The 18,491-nt window shown below is 42.4% G+C and overlaps 1 protein-coding gene across 1 annotated transcript in view; it reads left to right on the forward strand.

Annotated features, from left to right (window-relative positions):
• The window catches only part of fam228a (family with sequence similarity 228 member A), a 29,513-nt gene extending 11,391 nt beyond the window's left edge, over positions 1–18,122 (forward strand). The window contains exons 2-8 of the mRNA XM_055635570.1: positions 5,111–5,251; positions 5,907–5,984; positions 9,713–9,895; positions 9,977–10,057; positions 16,813–16,900; positions 17,487–17,631; positions 17,873–18,122. Of these exons, the coding sequence (XP_055491545.1) occupies positions 5,111–5,251; positions 5,907–5,984; positions 9,713–9,895; positions 9,977–10,057; positions 16,813–16,900; positions 17,487–17,631; positions 17,873–17,900 (744 nt within the window). The 3' untranslated portion in view covers positions 17,901–18,122. The remainder of the gene's footprint in view (positions 1–5,110; positions 5,252–5,906; positions 5,985–9,712; positions 9,896–9,976; positions 10,058–16,812; positions 16,901–17,486; positions 17,632–17,872) is intronic.
• The last annotated feature ends 369 nt before the right edge of the window (positions 18,123–18,491 follow it).

Below are 18,491 nucleotides of genomic sequence, written 5' to 3' on the forward strand. Positions count from 1 at the left end.
GGGGTGAGACGGGGATGGGGAGAGAGTTGTGGGGGGGGATGGGGAGGAGGAGGGAGGGAGGGGTGAGAGGGGTGGGGGGAGAGAGGGGAAAGTGGGGAGGGAGAGTGGAGGGGGGGGGGGGGGGGAGAGGAGTGGAGAGGGAGGAGGAGGGGTAGGGGGAGTGATGGAAGAGGGACAGAGGGGGGGGGGGGCGGGGGGAGAGAGGGAAGTGGGGGGGGTAGAAAGGGAAGGGGTGTGGGAGAGAGGGGTGAGGAGAGGGAGAGGGGTGAGGAGAGGGAGACGGGGAGGAGAGAAGGGGGAGAGAAGTGGAAGAGTGGGGAGGGAGGGAGGGGTAGCGGGAGTGGTGGAAGAGGGACGGGGAGTGGTGGAAGAGGGACAGGGGTAGGGGAAGGGGGGGGGGGAGAGGGAGAGGGGAGGGAGGGGAAGAGAGAGGGGGGGGGGGGAGGGAGAGGAGTGGGGTAAGGGGAGAGAAGTGGAAGAGTGGGGAGGGAGGTAGGGATAAAGGGGTAGCGGGAGTGATGGAAGAGTGACGGGGAGGGGTAGGGGGAAGGAGGTGGGGTAGCGAGGGAAGGGGGGTGGGGGAGGTGAGGAGAGGGAAACATAGAAACATAGAAATTAAGTGCAGGAGTAGGACATTCGGCCCTTTGAGCCTGCACCACCATTCAATATGATCATGGCTGATCATCCATCTCAGTATCCTGTACCTGCCTTCTCTCCATACCCCCTGATCCCTTTAGCCACAAGGGCCACATCTAACTCCCTCTTAAATATAGCCAATGAACTGGCCTCAACTACCTTCTTTGCCAGTGAATTCCAGAGATTCACCACTCTCTGTGTGAAAAATGTTTTTCTCATCTCGGTCCTAAAAGATTTCCCCCTTATCCTTAAACTGTGACCCCTTGTTCTGGACTTCCCCAACATCGGGAACAATTTTCCTGCATCTAGCCTGTCCAACCCCTTAAGAATTTTGAACCCCCTCAATCTTCTAAAATCTAGCGAGTACAAGCCAAATCTATCCAGTCTTTATTCATATGAAAGTCCTGACATCCCAGGAATCAGTCTGGTGAACCTTCTCTGTACTCCCTCTATGGCAACGATGTCTTTGAGCATTGGGCATTGTGACATCACACGATGGAACGTTCACCAGGGGCTGGGGCTCCTGCAAAGGCATATGTAAATGGTTCCATTCCGATTGGACATATGTGAACATTGGGCATTGTGACATCACACGATGGAACGTTCACCAGGGGCTGGGGCTGGGGCTGGGGCTGCTTCTTATGGGCGAGAAGCCAGTTTTTTTTTTTAAATATTGGGGGGGGGGGGGGGAGAAGGATTTAATTAAAAATGTGTACCTAAACACGACGAAATGTAATTGGGAGTGGATACTTAGAAAGAAAAGTGAAATCTCTACTGAAATGGAAAAGATCTCGGCGATATTGCGTCTGGTTTCGGCGTAGCAAGGAATCAAAGGATGAAAGGCGGCCGGCAGCCGGACGGACGGTCGCGGGACGCCGGAAGGCACACAGTTTTATATAATAACTAGACCAAGTGCAGACCCGTTGGGTCTGTTTCCCCAACGACGTTTGCGGAGGGGGAGGGAGGGGGGGGGGGGCTGCGGCATCACACTCACATTAACCACCCCCAAACAAACACACAGGTGGGGTGAGAAGAGGAGAGGGAGGGGAGAGGAGGAGGAGGAAACGGGACAGATTTGGGAGGGAAAGGAGAGCGGGGTAGGGGGTGAGAGAGGGGGATGGGGAGTGAGATGTGGGGGAGGGGGGATGGGAGGGGGAGGGGAGGAGGGGAGGAGGAGGAGGAGAGGGGTGGGGGGGGAGAGACGGGAAAGAGTGGGGAGGAGGGAGAGTGGAGGGGGAAGGGAGGAGAGAAGTGGAAGAGTGGGGAGGGGAGGGGTAGGGGGAGTGTTTGGAAGAGGGGAAGGGGGGGAAGGGGGCGGGGGGAGAGAGGGAAGGGGGTGGGGGTAGAAGGAGAGGGGTGGGGGAGAGAGGGATGGGTGGGAGAGGGAGAGGGGTTGGGGAGAGGGAAACATAGAAACATAGAAATTAAGTGCAGGAGTAGGCCATTCGGCCCTTTCGAGCCTGCACCGCCATTCAATATGATCATGGCTGATCATCCAACTCAGTATCCTGTACCTGCCTTCTCTCCATACCCCCTGATCCCTTTAGCCACAAGGGCCACATCTAACTCCCTCTTAAATATGGCCAATGAACTGGCCTCAACTACCTTCTGTGGCAGAGAACTCCAGAGATTCACCACTCTCTGTGTGAATTTTTTTTTTCTCAACTCTGTCCTAGATAGATTACTGCCAACACAGTGTTAACACACTTAATTAAAATGCCAGACTCACATTAGCCATTTCTGAACTTGCAGCACTCCTCCCTTTAAGGATCAATCCTGGCATTGTCATCAAACTTGCTGACATATGAACATATGAATTAGGAGTAGTTCGCCACTTGGTTCCTCAAACCTGCTTTGCCATTTAACTATAACTGATCTGAATATACTTAAAAATGTTGTATACCCACTTACTCAAAGTAACTTTTCATCCCTTGCTTATCAAGTATTTACCTACATTTATTTTGAGAAATTCCACCACTCCTTGAAGAAGAGAACACTGAAGACATCCATCATGCCAGAATCATTAAGGATCGAGTATGTTACAATTAACTCCCATCGCATGCATTAAAGTTGAGCCTCTCTATTCTTTTCCCATGACATCCTTCCTGTTCCAGTTATTATGCAACTATTCCAGTAAACTTTATCGGAAGCCTCTATTTATGATTTAATTTTTCCTGACCATAAACCATAACAATGGTCTAACTTTCCTAACTGCTATGCCTTAAAACTAGCCTTGGCATATTATGACCAGTCGTCCACATCTTTCTGTATTACAAGTTTTTGAAACCTATCATCATTTACATTTATTTTATTGTTTCTGCCTTAATAACATTTTACAATTTCCCACATTGTACTTATTGTTGGTTGGTGTGGGCAAGTAAAGCTGATGGACCCGTTTCCCTGTTGTATGATTATTGCGAATTTGCTTCTATTGCAAAGAAGGTCTCAGATGGCAGCACTGGAACACCACCTAAAACCTCACATAGGATTATGACACCACCACTGATCATGATGCCATCTCTTCCTTGGTGAATACATTTTTTTCCTCGGGAGATTTTGCATCCAGTTTCATGGTTTCATGTTTTCCAACCCCACACCGCCCACTTTTTCCTCTCTTCATAATCTATATACTGGACTGTCCTGTTTCAACTTGCATGTCTCACTGATCTTACTTCTCCTCAACTTGATTCAGCTTTTTCTCCCCATGTCCACTTCCTTCTCACTTGTATCTGTTACAGTTCTGATGTTTTCTGGCAATTTGACAGTTTCTAGTTTCCTGGTGCTAACCATTCGTCTTCACCATGGACAGTCAATCTCTGTACACCTCCATCCACTTCTTCCTTGAACAGAACCTAACTAATTCCCTCCCTTCACCTGTAATGTCTACCACCTTAAACAAGAGATCACCAGCAGTCACATCTCTTTCCCTCCCCTTTCAACATTTTGAAGCAACTATTCAAAGCATAACTGGTCTAGTTATTATATAAAACTGTGTGCCTGCCGACGTACGGCGTCCGTCCGCTGGCTGCCTTTCTTCCTTTGATTCCTTTGATTCCTTGCTACGCCGAAACCAGACGCAATATCGCCGAGATCTTTTCCATTTCAGTAGAGATTTCACTTTTCTTTCTAATTATCCACTCCCGATTACATTTCGTCGTGTTTAGGTACACATTTTTAATTAAATCCTTTCCCCCCCCCCCCCCCCCCCCCCCCCCCCCCCCCCCCCCCCCCCCCCCCCCCAATATTTAAAAAAAAAAAACTGGCTTCTCACCCATAGAAGCAGCCCCCAGCCCCAGCCCCTGGTGAACGTTCCATCGTGTGATGTCACAATGCCCAATGTTCACATATGTCCAATCGTTCACATATGTCCAATTTTTTCAATCCACCATGACCCACCCATCTTCTTGCAGCTCTTCCACATGAGCTGCACAATATATAACACTGGTTATTTTTCCTCGTCCTTTCTCCCCACTCAGGGTGTTCCCGAGTTTCCAACCAACAAACTTTAACTCTCCATCCATTCCTAGCCTGGCCTCCTTGTTACTAGCATTCTATGCTGTTTTGACTGTACTTTGAGGAATAGTACCTCAACTTCATTATAGGCATGAAGTTACAAAATCAGATACCCATCCTTCACTGTTTGTGTTAGAACTGATCAGATCTGATATAAGGTATAACTTGTAACATTAATTCTGTGTTTTTTCTGTGGATGTTACCTGACCTATCAAATATTATCAGCATTTTTTAAATGTAACATTTCCAGTAACTGTTGTGCTCTGCATCTCAATAAACCAGCATGGTGTTTAAAAAAAAAAACTCTCCAGCTGTCCTCATTCATCTTTCTTGATTTGCACTCATTCAGACTATCAACTCTGATTAACTAGCATTCATTCCTCTCTCATAGAGCACCTAAAGTAACTGGGTCACATGGATGGTCTTGGTCATCACTCTTTCAGAGATACTGTATTCCCTTTTGTTCCCTTTCCCTCTGCATATTACATATTAGTTTTCTCACTTTTTCAGTTCTGATGAATGGTCATTGACCTCAAACACTAACTCTTTACAGATGCCGCCTGACCTAAATTTCCAGTTTTATTCAAATACGAAAAGGTGAGTGGTACTTATGAAGCTGTTAGATGGTGAACGAGCCATTGGAACACAATGTTAAAAAACACAAGGCATTAGTAATCAGGCTCAGAATAACATGATGACCACTTGAGTGTATATACTTTTCTATTCGTTGTTCTATGGCTTTGAACAACAGATGAAGATATAGATGTGCAGAAATTTCCGAGGATATTTGGATATTATAATAGAAAGCAGAAAATGGTTAGGGGTTATTTACAAGAAGAGCTTTCATGGTCAACTGTATTGAAGGTGCAGGCCTGATTAAAACCATAACCATCTCGAATCATCATTGTCAGATCACTTCTGAAATTTACATTACATTTAGTGAATTTTCTTTATTTTGAAGGTCGATGTTGCAAAATATCCCACAAAATCTCCTTTGGCACAAAGTTGTGCGAGAATTGAGATTCCAGAGAAAAGTCACAGTGAATCAGAAATAAAGCAATATACGGACTGGCTCTCAAGGAAGTATTTTACTCATCTCCAGGTATTCTGCGAGTTTTTGCATTTGAGAATAATAGTTACTATTATTTGAGAATTATTACTGAGATCACATGGTTGATGAAGTTTCTGGACGCACACAAAATTAAATCTTATTAGATATCAGCCAATAAAGCTGAGATCTTGTGTTGTTGCAACTACATCTATCTTCTTTTATAGTAGATTTACTCTAGTATTGGAGAGTGCTCCTCCATTTCCCAATTACTTCCATTTTACACAGCAGTTTGGTGACACAGTCAGTTCAATGGTTAAAAAAAACCCATAAAGTGCTGGAGTAACTTTGCGGGTCAGGGAGCATCTCCAGTAGACATAGATAAGTGATGTTTCAGGTCGGGACACTTGTCAAATTTCCTTTGACCAGGTTTAGGAAGATATCAATAATGGGTTCTGGCCGCAGCTGGGTGTGGTAGAAACTAAACTATGTGGATTTAGGTATATAAGTTACAACTGATAACTGTCATTTACACTCTTTTTGATAGTTAAATAAAACAGCCTCCAATTTATACTGCCTAAAGCTCCATCTTCATCTTCCTGAGTTGATCTTTCTCATTTTTCAAAGATGTCTTGCAGTTACAATTCATTGTAGAGGTGGCTGAATGTTTATATCTTGGTACAGTAGTTTTTAAATGTCTGTTTTGCAGGCCATCGCGGATCTGGAATCCTGTGAGGTTTATGATCTCTGTCAACCTATACATGACACACATGAAAGCTTTGTGAAGGTAAAATCATCTTTCTTATAACTCGTTCAAAACAATAAATAAAAAGTTAAAGTTAAAGTAGTATAATGTGGATAAATATGAGGTTATCCACTTTGGTGGCAAAACAGGAAAATAGACTATTATCTGAATGGTGGCCGATTAGGAAAAGGGGAGATGCAACGAAACCTGAGTGTCATGGTACACCAGTCATTGAAAGTAGGCATGCAGGTGCAGCAGGCAGTGAAGAAAGCGAATGGTATGTTAGCATTCATAGCAAAAAGATTTGAGTATAGGAGCAGGGAGGTTCTACTGCAGTTGTACAGGGTCTTGGTGAGACCGCACCTGGAGTATTGCGTGCAGTTTTGGTCTCCTAATCTGAGGAAAGACATTCTTGCCATAGAGGGAGTACAGAGAAGGTTCACCAGACTGATTCCTGGGATATCAGGACTTTCATATGAAGAAAGACTGGATAGACTCGTCTTGTACTCGCTAGAATTTAGAAGATTGAGGGGGGATCTTATAGAAATTTACAACATTTTTAAGGGGTTGGACAGGCTAGATGCAGGAAAATTGTTCCCGATGTTAGGGAAGTGTTAGGGAAGTCCAGAACAAGGGGTCACAGTTTAAGGATAAGGGGGAAATCTTTTCGGACCGAAATGGTGAATCTCTGGATTTCTCTGCCACAGAAGGTAGTTGAGGCCAGTTCATTGGCTATATTTAAGAGGGAGTTAGATGTGGCCCTTGTGGCTAAAGGGATCAGGGGGTATGGAGAGAAGGCAGGAAACTGAGTTGGATGATCAGCCATGATCATATTGAATGGCGGTGCAAGCTCGAAGGGCCGAATGGCCTACTCCTGCACCTATTTTCTATGTTTCTATGTTTCTTCACCCACTGCACAATGCTTTCTTCGGATCCCCTGCCTCTGTCTCCTTCACTCCCCTGCCTCCTTCCCCCTATGCACCTCCTTCCCCCCAATGAAGAAGGGCTGGCTGGTGCAGACCAGTGGCGTCGGCGCCTTGTTTTAAAGTGAAACGACACAAAGTGTTGGAGTAACTCGGCAGACTGAATAAGCTTGAGGAAAGGTCACAATGTCACCTTTCCATGTTCTCTAGAGGACCTGACCCGCTGAACTACTCCAGCACTTTGTGTCCTTTTGGTGGCTGGTGCACCTTGCGAGTCGGAAGTGGAGTTGGAATCCGGGGCTCTAATTGGTTGGTGAGACGGTGCGAGGTGGGATGGGTCGACAGGTCCGTCAGCTACATCAGACATCTATTAAAATGGGTTTGTTAAAACGAGGGTTTGCTGTATTGTCTTTGTGAAACAGTTAGGAGAGATGATTGGGAGTATTTTGGATTATTTCACGACGTAGGGACATGACCAGAAATAATGCTTGCCACTTGCAATGCCATCTGTGGCTGCTCGGGGAATTTTAAACCGACCTCTCATAATTATAAGCTTGCTGTTGCTGGAAATTTGGTGTTCAACCTGTCATACAACATGTAGTAATATATCTAATATGTGGATTCTGACCATTTGACGGTAAAGGGAAAGGGAAATTACCTTAATTTCGGTTAGTCTCCAACAATCAGGTGTTTTGGGGTTTTTTTGCTGTTATGACTGCAGGAACAAAATTTTGTTTGAACATTGTATGTTTGAATGACAATAAATGGCATTCTATTCTATTCTATTCTTGGGAATTTGATGGTGCTGGATTGGTAGATTTTTTATCTATTGGATGTTATTTTATCAAAAATCTCAACATTTTAATTTACTTTTATTTGTTATTATACAGTATAGTAATACATTTTAACGGAAAACCAGGTAAGCTTAGAGGGTGCTTGAGAACCTAGGACCCAGTGAATGGAAAGGGTGTATGGGAACTGGGGTCCTGGTGAATGGGAAGGGTGCATGGGAACTGGGGTCCTGGTGAATGGGATGATTCAAGTGCTTGTTTAGATGCTTCTTAAATGTTTTGAAAGTATTGCCTCCACTAACTGCTTGAGCAGTGCATTCCAGATTCCAACCACTCTCTGGGTAAAAGTTTTTCATTAGCTTTCTCTTATCTCTGTTTTGGGGAAATGTTTCCCACCTCATCCATGCCCCACCAATTACCTCATCCATGCCCCACCCAATTTCAGGACCCTTTCAGCTCTCTACGTTCCAAGGAAAACAAATCCAATTTATTCAGTCTCTTAACTGAGATGTTCCATCATGGGAAACATCTTGGTAAATCTTCACTACACTCTCTTCAGTCCAATCACATCCTTCATATAGTAATAATATCATAACTGTACACTTTCTCCAGTTATGGTATAACCAACATATTATAAAATTGTACCATAATCAACCTACACGTGCTACCATCTTCAGGGATTTTTAGACGTACTCCAACATTCATCTGTTCTTCAATTCTTCTTCGGTTCTGACCATTTCATTGTGGACTTCCTAAATCTATTAGTCTTCATCGAAATGTGCCACAATTTTCTGAATTAAATGTTATCTGCCATGCTAATGTAAACTGAATGACTGAAACTAAATAACAAGATGCAAGATTAAAAGCCTTAATGCAGTGGCCGAATTTAACTTTTCAAAACTTGGTTTAATATATTTTGAAATTTGGATCAGAGATGGGTAAATGAATTCTCACGCTGTCTTCAGTCCCTGTACATAAGATTCAGATTCAGATTCAGATTCAATTTTAATTGTCATTGTCAGTGTACAGTACAGAGACAACAAAATGCATTTAGCATCTCCCTGGAAGAGCGACATAGCAAACGATTTGAATAAATAATAATAAGTGTCCAGATAAGTGTCCAGAGGGGGGGTGGTGATTGGCAGTCACCGAGGTACGTTGTTGAGTAGAGTGACAGCCGCCGGAAAGAAGCTGTTCCTCGACCTGCTGGTTCGGCAACGGAGAGACCTGTAGCGCCTCCCGGATGGTACGAGGGAGGGTAAACAGTCCATGGTTGGGGTGAGAGCAGTCCTTGGCGATGCTGAGCGCCCTCCGCAGACAGCGCTTGCTTTGGACAGACTCAATGGAGGGGAGCAAGGAACCGGTGATGCGTTGGGCAATTTTCACCACCCTCTGCAATGCCTTCCGGTCGGAGACAGAGCAGTTGCCATACCATACTGTGATGCAGTTGGTAAGGATGCTCTCGATGGTGCAGCGGTAGAAGTTCACCAGGATCTGAGGAGACAGGTGGACCTTCTTCAGTCTCCTCAGGAAGAAGAGACGCTGATGAGCCTTCTTGATCAGAGTAGAGGTATTGTGGGTCCAAGAGAGGTCATCGGAGATGTTGACTCCCAGGAACCTGAAGCTAGAAACACGTTCCACCTCCGTCCCGTTGATGTGGATGGGGGTGTGCGTGCCGCCTCTGGACTTCCTGAAGTCTACAATGAGCTCCTTGGTCTTCTTGGAGTTAAGGGCCAGGTTGTTGTCAGCGCACCATGCTGCTAAGTGCTGGACCTCCTCCCTGTAGGCCAGCTCATCGTTGTTGCTGATGAGGCCAATCACCGTTGTATTATCTGCATACTTGATTATGGTGTTAGTACCATGTACAGGTGTGCAGTCATAGGTGAAGAGGGAGTAGAGGAGGGGGCTCAGCATAAATAATGTTGATACTTAAGTTTAATTCAAGACGTGTTGTATATTTCACGCTGCTTCAAATATACTTAAATATAATATCAGTTTATTCAGGGTACTGACAATTTTTAATTCTTTGTAAGAAATTTGCCTGTCATATTCATAGGAGTTGGATAAATACTTAGCCTACAAGGATGTGCTAAACCTGCGAAAGAGAGAGCTATTGTACAAGAAATGGAATGAGTGTGTTTATCAACCAATGCAGTGGAAACTCCAATCAATATTAACTCAGTCATTCGAACGAAGGCGAGCTTCGATTTTACAGTACCTAGATTACTGCAAAAAGAAGGTACCATTTGATAATTATGCTCATCTGTTTTCATCATAGAGCTTCCATCCATATGCATATTAAGTTTTTTTCTTTTACTAGGGGCCAGTGTTTTTGGAAAATTATCATAAAGATGACTTCAACCCATTTGTTCAACACCTGTGCAAACCTCAAACATTAAAGGTAGGCTTTTACAATTTTGCAGCATTTGGTTTTTATCCAATTACGGCATAATGTTGTAGCGTGAAACCATGTTTAAAAAAAAATATTTGTACTCATTTATCAGAACATTGATATTCCCAATTCGCTTTTGAACCAAATGGTTTGCCAGTTATTGGTATAAATCGTTTTGCTTTAAAGCAACCCAATGGATTTCACTGACATTTAATTCAAGGGGTCTGATAGTGCACTTTCTTTGCCCCTTCGAGACCCCGGCCAAACTAGCCCTCTTACTCAGTCTTCAGCGATTGTATCCAGCAAGACCTGCTCGACTACGCCAATGTTGTGGTTCAATGTTCTTTTGAACAGGCAGAAACGCAAATAAAATCAGTAATCAAGCAGTACAATCTTTATTTCTGCCAGGCGGGTGTGGTAAGACTTAAAGTATGTAGATTACAGACTATACAGAGTTCTAATCCCCACACAAAGGGGCAGTGATTAAGTACATGTATTTATACTCCAATAATCAGAGATTCAGCAATACCTTATCTACAGAGAACAGTACAGCCTCTTGCTTCTTAAGATTGACAGCTTCTTGAGATTGACAGCTTCTTAAGATTGACAGGTTCTTCCGAGAGAGGAAGGGTTAGCCATATATGGTGATATGAGAAGGCTATTTTTCTGCAGATCGAGCATCTTGTTTTTTTTTTACTATTGACGCACATTATAATCTTATAGAGGCAAGGGTGAGAGCCGAGAGTGTCGGAACATCCTTTTCATGTTTATATTACAGAGGAGACATTCATGAAGTTGTGCTTGTTATCTTGCTTGCTATGGGAAAAGGAACATAAACATCTTGTTAGCCTTGTAAGAGCTTCCTACTGGTTTTGCAATTAATTAGGAGAAAAGTAACAGCCTGTCTTTAATTTCAGCTGAATCAATTTTTGTAAAGTTGAAATCTTTTAAACTTCCCCAGCGCCATTGGGGAGAGAGTGCGGTATCACGGGGGAGGGGGCAGGAGCCAGCAAGGGGGACCAGAGCGGAAGGGGTTGGCTGTGCAATGGGGACTCACAGCTGTCGCTGGCCGCTGGTTGCTGGTCGCTGTCTGCACTCCTCTGCTTTCCATTTGGTGACATCGGCACGATCTCCGATTCCGCGTTGGGCTGGGTCGGGCTGGGTCGAGCCGTTTCCGGTCCCTTCCTCCTAAAATTGTGTTTGGTTGGAGACCTCCGCCAGCCATCCAGAGTCTCCCGCAGCTGCAGTCAAGACACGATGGCGCAGGAAGGGGTGGACCGTCCCGCGGTGTGACAGTAGAAGGGACCAATCTGTGCGGCGCGGAATGGCAGGAGAGGCAATCGATCTGCGCAAGCGCGGTTTTAACGATTTTTAAACCTCGATAATTCTTACCAGCATCCACCGATCGGAACGAAACTTGGTGCAATCGCAGCGCAGGACAACGGTCTATAAGCTGACGAAAAATCGGGTACCGTTTTTGCGCAAATAGAATGAACACCAAACCAGAAGATAACAAGATCAGAGTTTTAGTTATGCATAGATAGATTCAGTTGTAACTGACAACATGGATTTCATTTGGAGAAATTAACAAAATGTGAAATATGACAACTGGATAATGGGAAGATAGAGACAGAATAGAAAACAATCAAGTTTAAACATTATGATGGGTCCTTCACACAGGCATGTTTATGAAATTGGTGTAAAAATTATTATTATGAGAGAATTCATATAGCCTCAAAAACCATCAGTAAGTGGCAAAAGGAGAAAAGGGAATTGTTTTACAGAATATCTGTCTATTTTCTCATTCACCATGGTATGAAGTCAATGACAAAGGAACCAGTCTATATAATAAACCAAAGAGGTAGATTTAAGTGTAGAACAACATACATAAATAGAACACAGAAACACACAGAACTGGCAATGCTGGAATCTTAAACAAAACACACAGTGATGGAAGAACTCAGCAGGTCAGGTAGCATCTGTGGAGGAAATGGACAGGCAATGATTTTGGTGAGACCCTTCGGATTGTTTGTAGTGGGTGGAGAATGCTCCCACTACAAACAGGATAAAGACTGGCAAATGATAGGTCGATACAGGTGAGGGGAGTTGAATTGGCAGATGGGTGGAGTAAGAACACCCTCTGGGGTAATAGACCAGAAAAGAACAGATTATTAGCATCGAGGGATGAACTGAAAAAATTGAAATGGGAGAAAATCTTAAAAATCAGAGGCAAAATAACAATGAGAAATATATAAATGGTAATCAACCTATGTTGATTACATTTCAACTTCTTCAGTTCATCCCTTGTGGCTGATAATTTGGAGAAATTAGCCAAAAACATATTCAACAATATTTCACATGTCATGAGTAAAGGAATAATGTGATCTGAAGTAACACAACTAGTATTTTGATAACATTACCTGTGGTGCCACATCTGTCCATTCATCTCTTCATTTTCCACCATCCAGTTTACTGCATTCAGTGCTTACAATGTAATCTCCACTACATTTGAGAAACCAAATGGCAATTGGGAGATTATTTAGCAGAATACCTGTACTAATTCACCACAAGGGTTTGCTGAGCTTCCTTTTGCCTCTCACCTAAATTGTTCATCCCACTCACATTCTGCCCATCTCTCTGTGGCCTCTTGTATTGTTAAAGTGTGGCCAATTGCAAATTAAAGAAGCTTGCATCGCATCATCCACTGGGCACACTGCAGCCTTCCAGACGTAATATTGCATTCTACAACTTCAGTTTACTCGCTATTTTGTTTAGTTACTGGCAAGCTCTGGTGCAGGCTAGTAATCTGTAATACTGACGCACGTTTTCTCTTCACAAGCATGGTTTGACTGTATTTGTGGAAAGAGAAAGGGAGTTAATGTTTTAGGTCAAAGATTTTAGAGCATCAAAATAGATAATATTTTCAATTTGTTAGGGTTCAGTTTATGATAAAGGGACAAAATAACAAATCTTACTGTGTTTCTCTTTCGACAAGCTCTGCCTGACTTTGAGTGGTTCCAGCATATTCTGTTACAGTTTCAGATACCTCCAAATCTCTTTATTTCAAGCTTTTATTTCCCATTGTTTGATTCCCTCTCTCATACTATTCACATAAAGCAGACATTTTCTATATATTATCCCTCACAACAGCCTTGACCTAACCCTGTCAACATTTCATTTGTCCTCTCTCTCCACGTCCCTTCATCAACTTGTTATCAACTAAATTTCTCTCTTACCCATTTTTACAATAAGGGGTCTGATGCTAGAAATTCTAACTCTTTCTCTTTGCACAAATGTTGCCTGATTTGCTAAATTTTTCTAGTGTTTCCTGTTTTTAGATTAGATTGCAGGTAGGTGCAGTTTAAAAAAATATCTTAATTTGCTTCATCATAGATCTACAGATCCAATAGCCAGTTTATTATCAATGAAAGGAAGTATAGTAAATGACATAAATATAATAGAAGGAATTCTGAAAAGCTAAAACGTTATATGAAGGTTAAGTAGGGACACTTTATTCCACAAAGATGGAGATTCTAGAAACATTTTTTTCCTAGAGTTAACATCAGTGATTTGGACATTGGTAAATAATGCAATAAAACCCAAGATTTTATGATTTGTCTGTGCATGGTACGATTTTATATGTCTTTGAAAGCGATGTTCAAAAATAAATGTGTAGCAAAATTTCATTCTAAGATAAGCAAATTGAGTAAACCGTTATTTTCTTTCAGGAAAATTGGATTTATCAAAAAAAATTTATAACCCTAACCATAAACTCATTCATTTAATTTGTAAATATATAATCTTCCCTACAGATATGTCAATTTCTGTGAAAATATTTCAATAATCAATAGACAATAGAAATGTCCTTTTTCTTTGGTTGGCAAGCTACTGGATTTTTCCTAGTCTACATTTAAGTAAGTGGTGAAAGGAGTGTATCATCTCACAAATATCCTCCTACAGCTGTGAGTCTTCAGTTTCCACATTGGTCTCTTCAATCTCCTCAGAACCATCAAAATCTGAGTGAAATCAAATCATCTGCTGTTCTGAGGAACTACCCACGAAAAAGAAAATTATAATATGTCACAGAGCTTGCAGTACTTATTTCAAAATATTGAATGTCTCCACTCTAGTACGCATAAGTGAGGAACCCTCTTTGATAGACCTTCAAACTTCTCTTTGAAACCTTGGCCTAAATTGCACCCATGGGAGAATGTAACGTCTCTTTTAAAATTTATGCAAAGAAGATCAAATAGGCTAATTTTATGTATCTGTGTGGTTACATTTTATGTAAATGTGAATTTTTATCTGCTGGAAAAGCAGTACAGAATCAAGTGCGCACAGCTCATTGTTTTCTACATGTTAAAGAATCGTTTAAAAGTCTCAAAGAATATAACCTTGAATTTCAAACATACTTTCTCATATTTGACAAAATTGCACATTTAGTGAAAATTATAGTTGACTAGAATGAAAATCATTGTTATCATTAGAAGTTATCATTTGAATCACTTTTAATGGGGCCATTCAAAATATTTATTATTCAGCAATGTGATAAAAGCACAATAACTTATTACTTGACTTAAAAATGTTTAATTTTATATCTTTACTAGACCAAGCGGGACCCGTTGGGGCCCCGTTCCCCAAACGCAATGCTCCACCACTCACCCGTTCCCCCAACGCAACTCGTTCCCCAACGCAATATTCCACCACTCACCCATAGCCCCTAACTGCGCAGGCGCAACTTATTTTCCCACATCCCGCAACACTCCCTCCCTCTCCTGTTCACCCTCCCTCTCTTCTCCTCCTCTCCTCCACTCAACCTCCCTCTCCCTACCTTCAGTCACTTCCCCCCTCCCTCCATAACTGCTCTCCCCTCCCTACCCCCTCCTCTCCATCTATCACCCTGCTCCCCCACTCCTCACCTCTCCCCTATCTCACTCCCCCACTGAGCACAATGTTTAAATAACATTTCTCCTCCTCCCCTCCCCTCCCCCACTCCCTCCCTCTCCTTACAACAATGTAACAAATATCACATTGCACTGGGTGGAACACTGTTGATGGGCAGTTTATGTAAATGAGATCCCATTGTGATGTAATTGCAGGTGGAGCACTGCTCACGGTTTGTTTATGTAAATGAGATCCCATTGTGATGTCATAGCTGCTAACTGCCACTGTAACTGCTACTGCAAGTTCAAGTGATTATTTCTCGTACTGGATTTTATAAAGTTAAAAATGTGAATAACTTGTAAAATATAACATCAATCTGAACAAAACTTGATACTCCACACCACATGACAAAGGTAAGTAAGTTGGTCCAAAAATTGTAGTGCTATCATGTACGGTTTTGGCTTAATTCAGGGCATAACGCACACACACGCACACAAGATGAGAGTTTTAGTAATATACTAGACCAAGGGCAGACACGTTGGGTCTGCTCCCCCAACGCAGCCGTTCCCTACCCGTAGCCCCCACGGGAGACGTGGTCCTCCAACTCAAGCGGCTCAGGAATGAGCAGTGCGGCTGGTTTTAAATGGCGTCTTTGAGGCGAGATGCGGGCGCCAGCAGCCGTTATGGTCGCTGGCCAGCAGGAGGCGACAGAATGAGTGAGTTGGGGGGGGGGGGGGGGGAGGGGAGGGGAGGGGGGAGAAGGATTTAATGAAAAATGTGGACATAAACATAACAAAATCTAATGAGTGGATATTTGGAATGAAAAGTGAAAATGTCCGATTGGACATCTGCGAGCATCGGCCATTCCGATTGGACATCTGCGAGCATTGGGCATTGTGACATCACACGATGGAACGAATTAAAAGGCAGAAAGGCAGCCCGGCCAGTCGGATGGCACGAGAGTTTTATATAATAATAGATACAAGACCAAGTGGGACCCATTGGGCCCCGGTCCCCCAACGCAATACTCCACAACTCACCTGTTCCCCCAACACAACCCGTTCCCCCAACGCAATATTCCACCACTCACCCATAGCCCCAAACTGCGCAGGGGCTGCTCATTTTGCCTTATTCACCCTCCCTCATTATAAATTTTCACCCTCCCTCATTAAACTTAAAAAAAAAAACCTTGCTGCCTGGAATATTTTAAAAAAAAATGCACCCTCCCTCATTAAACTTAGAAAAAAAATCCTTGCTGCCAGGAATATAAAAAAGAGATTTGCACATTGTAGCTTGCAATTGCACTTGCTGGCAGGACTCGGTGCCCTGGGATGGCAACATTGTAGAGAGCAGGGCTACAATCCCATCGTGACATCATAGATGTAAGTGCCAGTGCAGAGGGAAGAATTTTTTTTCCTCAAATAGGGGTTTTGTAAATTAAAAAATGTGAATAACTTGTGAGATATAGCATCAATCTGCACAAAACCTGATACAAACCACCACATGACAATTCTGAGCAAGGTGGTTGAACACTTGTAGCACTATCATCTACCATTTTGGTGTAATTTGACATCACTGCATCAAATCATAGCCAGGCACACACACACACACACACACACACACACACACACACACACACACACACACACACACGCACACACGCACGCACACACACACACACACACACACACACACACACACACACACACACACACACCACACACACACACACACACACACACACACACACACACACACACACACACACACACACACACACACACACACACACACACACACACACACACACTGAGAGGTTTAGTATAATAGATAGATAATTAATTTTTACAGTTTTTCTATCATATTTACTCTTCTTACAGCCAAAGACTTCAACTCTCAATGATCCTCTGCTGTTGCAGAGTCGAAGCAAGAGTGAAGAAGACAATGCGATACAGCAGTGCCATGAGGGTAATGACATAATTAATTTGGTTGAAGCGCACTTTTTGTTTAACTAGCACATTAATGATGTAAAATATTTAACTCCAAATTTTCAGAGTAAGATAAAAATGAAACTCTGCACCAGAATTGGAGACGGGTGGTGTTGTGGTACTTAGTTATCCAAGTATTGATTTTAATCATATTTGATCTCCAATTGGAGGCGTGGGTTCGTATCCCACTTCTGACACCATGTTGATTCAGTCCTTGTAATAATAAAGACCTCACATCAGTCAGTCAGATTTAGAATAAACAACTACAAGTTCTCACTTGAGAGTTCACTTTAGAATGATGAGTACAGTAGACCGCGACGATAATAAGCTAGTGGGCGTAACTACAAAAGCATGACTCATAGCATGAGCTACTAATCTACAGTAATGAAGCAACAGTGTAAAACGTTGAAAGCCAGGTTGATACTGCTCAGAACTAGAATTGTGAATGAACAATAAAAGTTCATAAATATGTGTTGTTAATATATTAACAATAATCACCCGTCTTTATTAACATTTATGTACTGAAATTTTGCTACTAAATTTTTGATACTTTAATCCTATTGCAGGTACAATTTTCTCTTTGAAAGAAAGTACACCATTTTTCTGGCCACCATTACCTCTATTCCCATTGGGTCGCCATAATATCGACAGCATTGCGTGGCTTCGTGTACCACTGAGTTATATTGAGAGTGACATTCGCCGAAGAAGGAGGTAGTGAATATTTTGCAATACATTTTCATTTTGCCTCACTACAGCAGTTGTTAATCAAATTTTGAAGGCAAGCTTTAATATGTCCACACAAAGATTAAGCAATTACAATTGAGTGTGCCAAGGAAGACAGAATGTTTTAATCCTTTTAATTCTATAAACAAATAATTGCTTAACCAATTTCTAATTGAAGTTCAATACAATTGATTTTTTTAACATTTACTTTTGTTTTATTTATACAAAGGAAACGAATGGAAACTACTAAAATCTAGACACACATTCATCCAGTTTTGCTGACCAGATGCAAATTTGTAAGAAGTTTTTCCAAGATTCACACTGAATGGACAATCTAATATCTACTATTGTTTACAGATGCAAATCTTTTGGATTCATTTACTCAACAATTTATGCTCATTTCTTGAAAATTGTGCTGAGCCTCCTTGTATGACAATCATCAGTTAAACTAATAGGTAATAAAATGACATTGCTTAAAATTGGAATATAAGGACTCAATTATTGTTTAATAGTTGCTCACTAATGTTTTATAAAGAGCAATGATGCTGAATTGTCAAAATCTGAAGGGCGATATTGTTTGTCTGATGAAGTCGAAGAGTGCCAACATTTACTTGAATCAAAATAAGGTTTGAAATACTGATGACAAACAAAAAGGCTACATGTAATTGATCAGAATTCATAGAAACATAGAAAATAGGTACAGGAGGGGGCCATTCGGCCCTTCGAGCCAGCACCGCCATTCATTGTGATCATGGCTGATCGTCCCCAATCAATAAACCCTGCCTGCCTTCTCCCCATATCCCTTGATTCCACTAATCCCAAGAGCTCTATCTAACTCTGTCTTAAAA

Source organism: Leucoraja erinacea, chromosome 5 (genome assembly GCF_028641065.1).
Source record: "Leucoraja erinacea ecotype New England chromosome 5, Leri_hhj_1, whole genome shotgun sequence".
In the NCBI taxonomy this organism is placed as follows: domain Eukaryota; kingdom Metazoa; phylum Chordata; class Chondrichthyes; order Rajiformes; family Rajidae; genus Leucoraja; species Leucoraja erinaceus.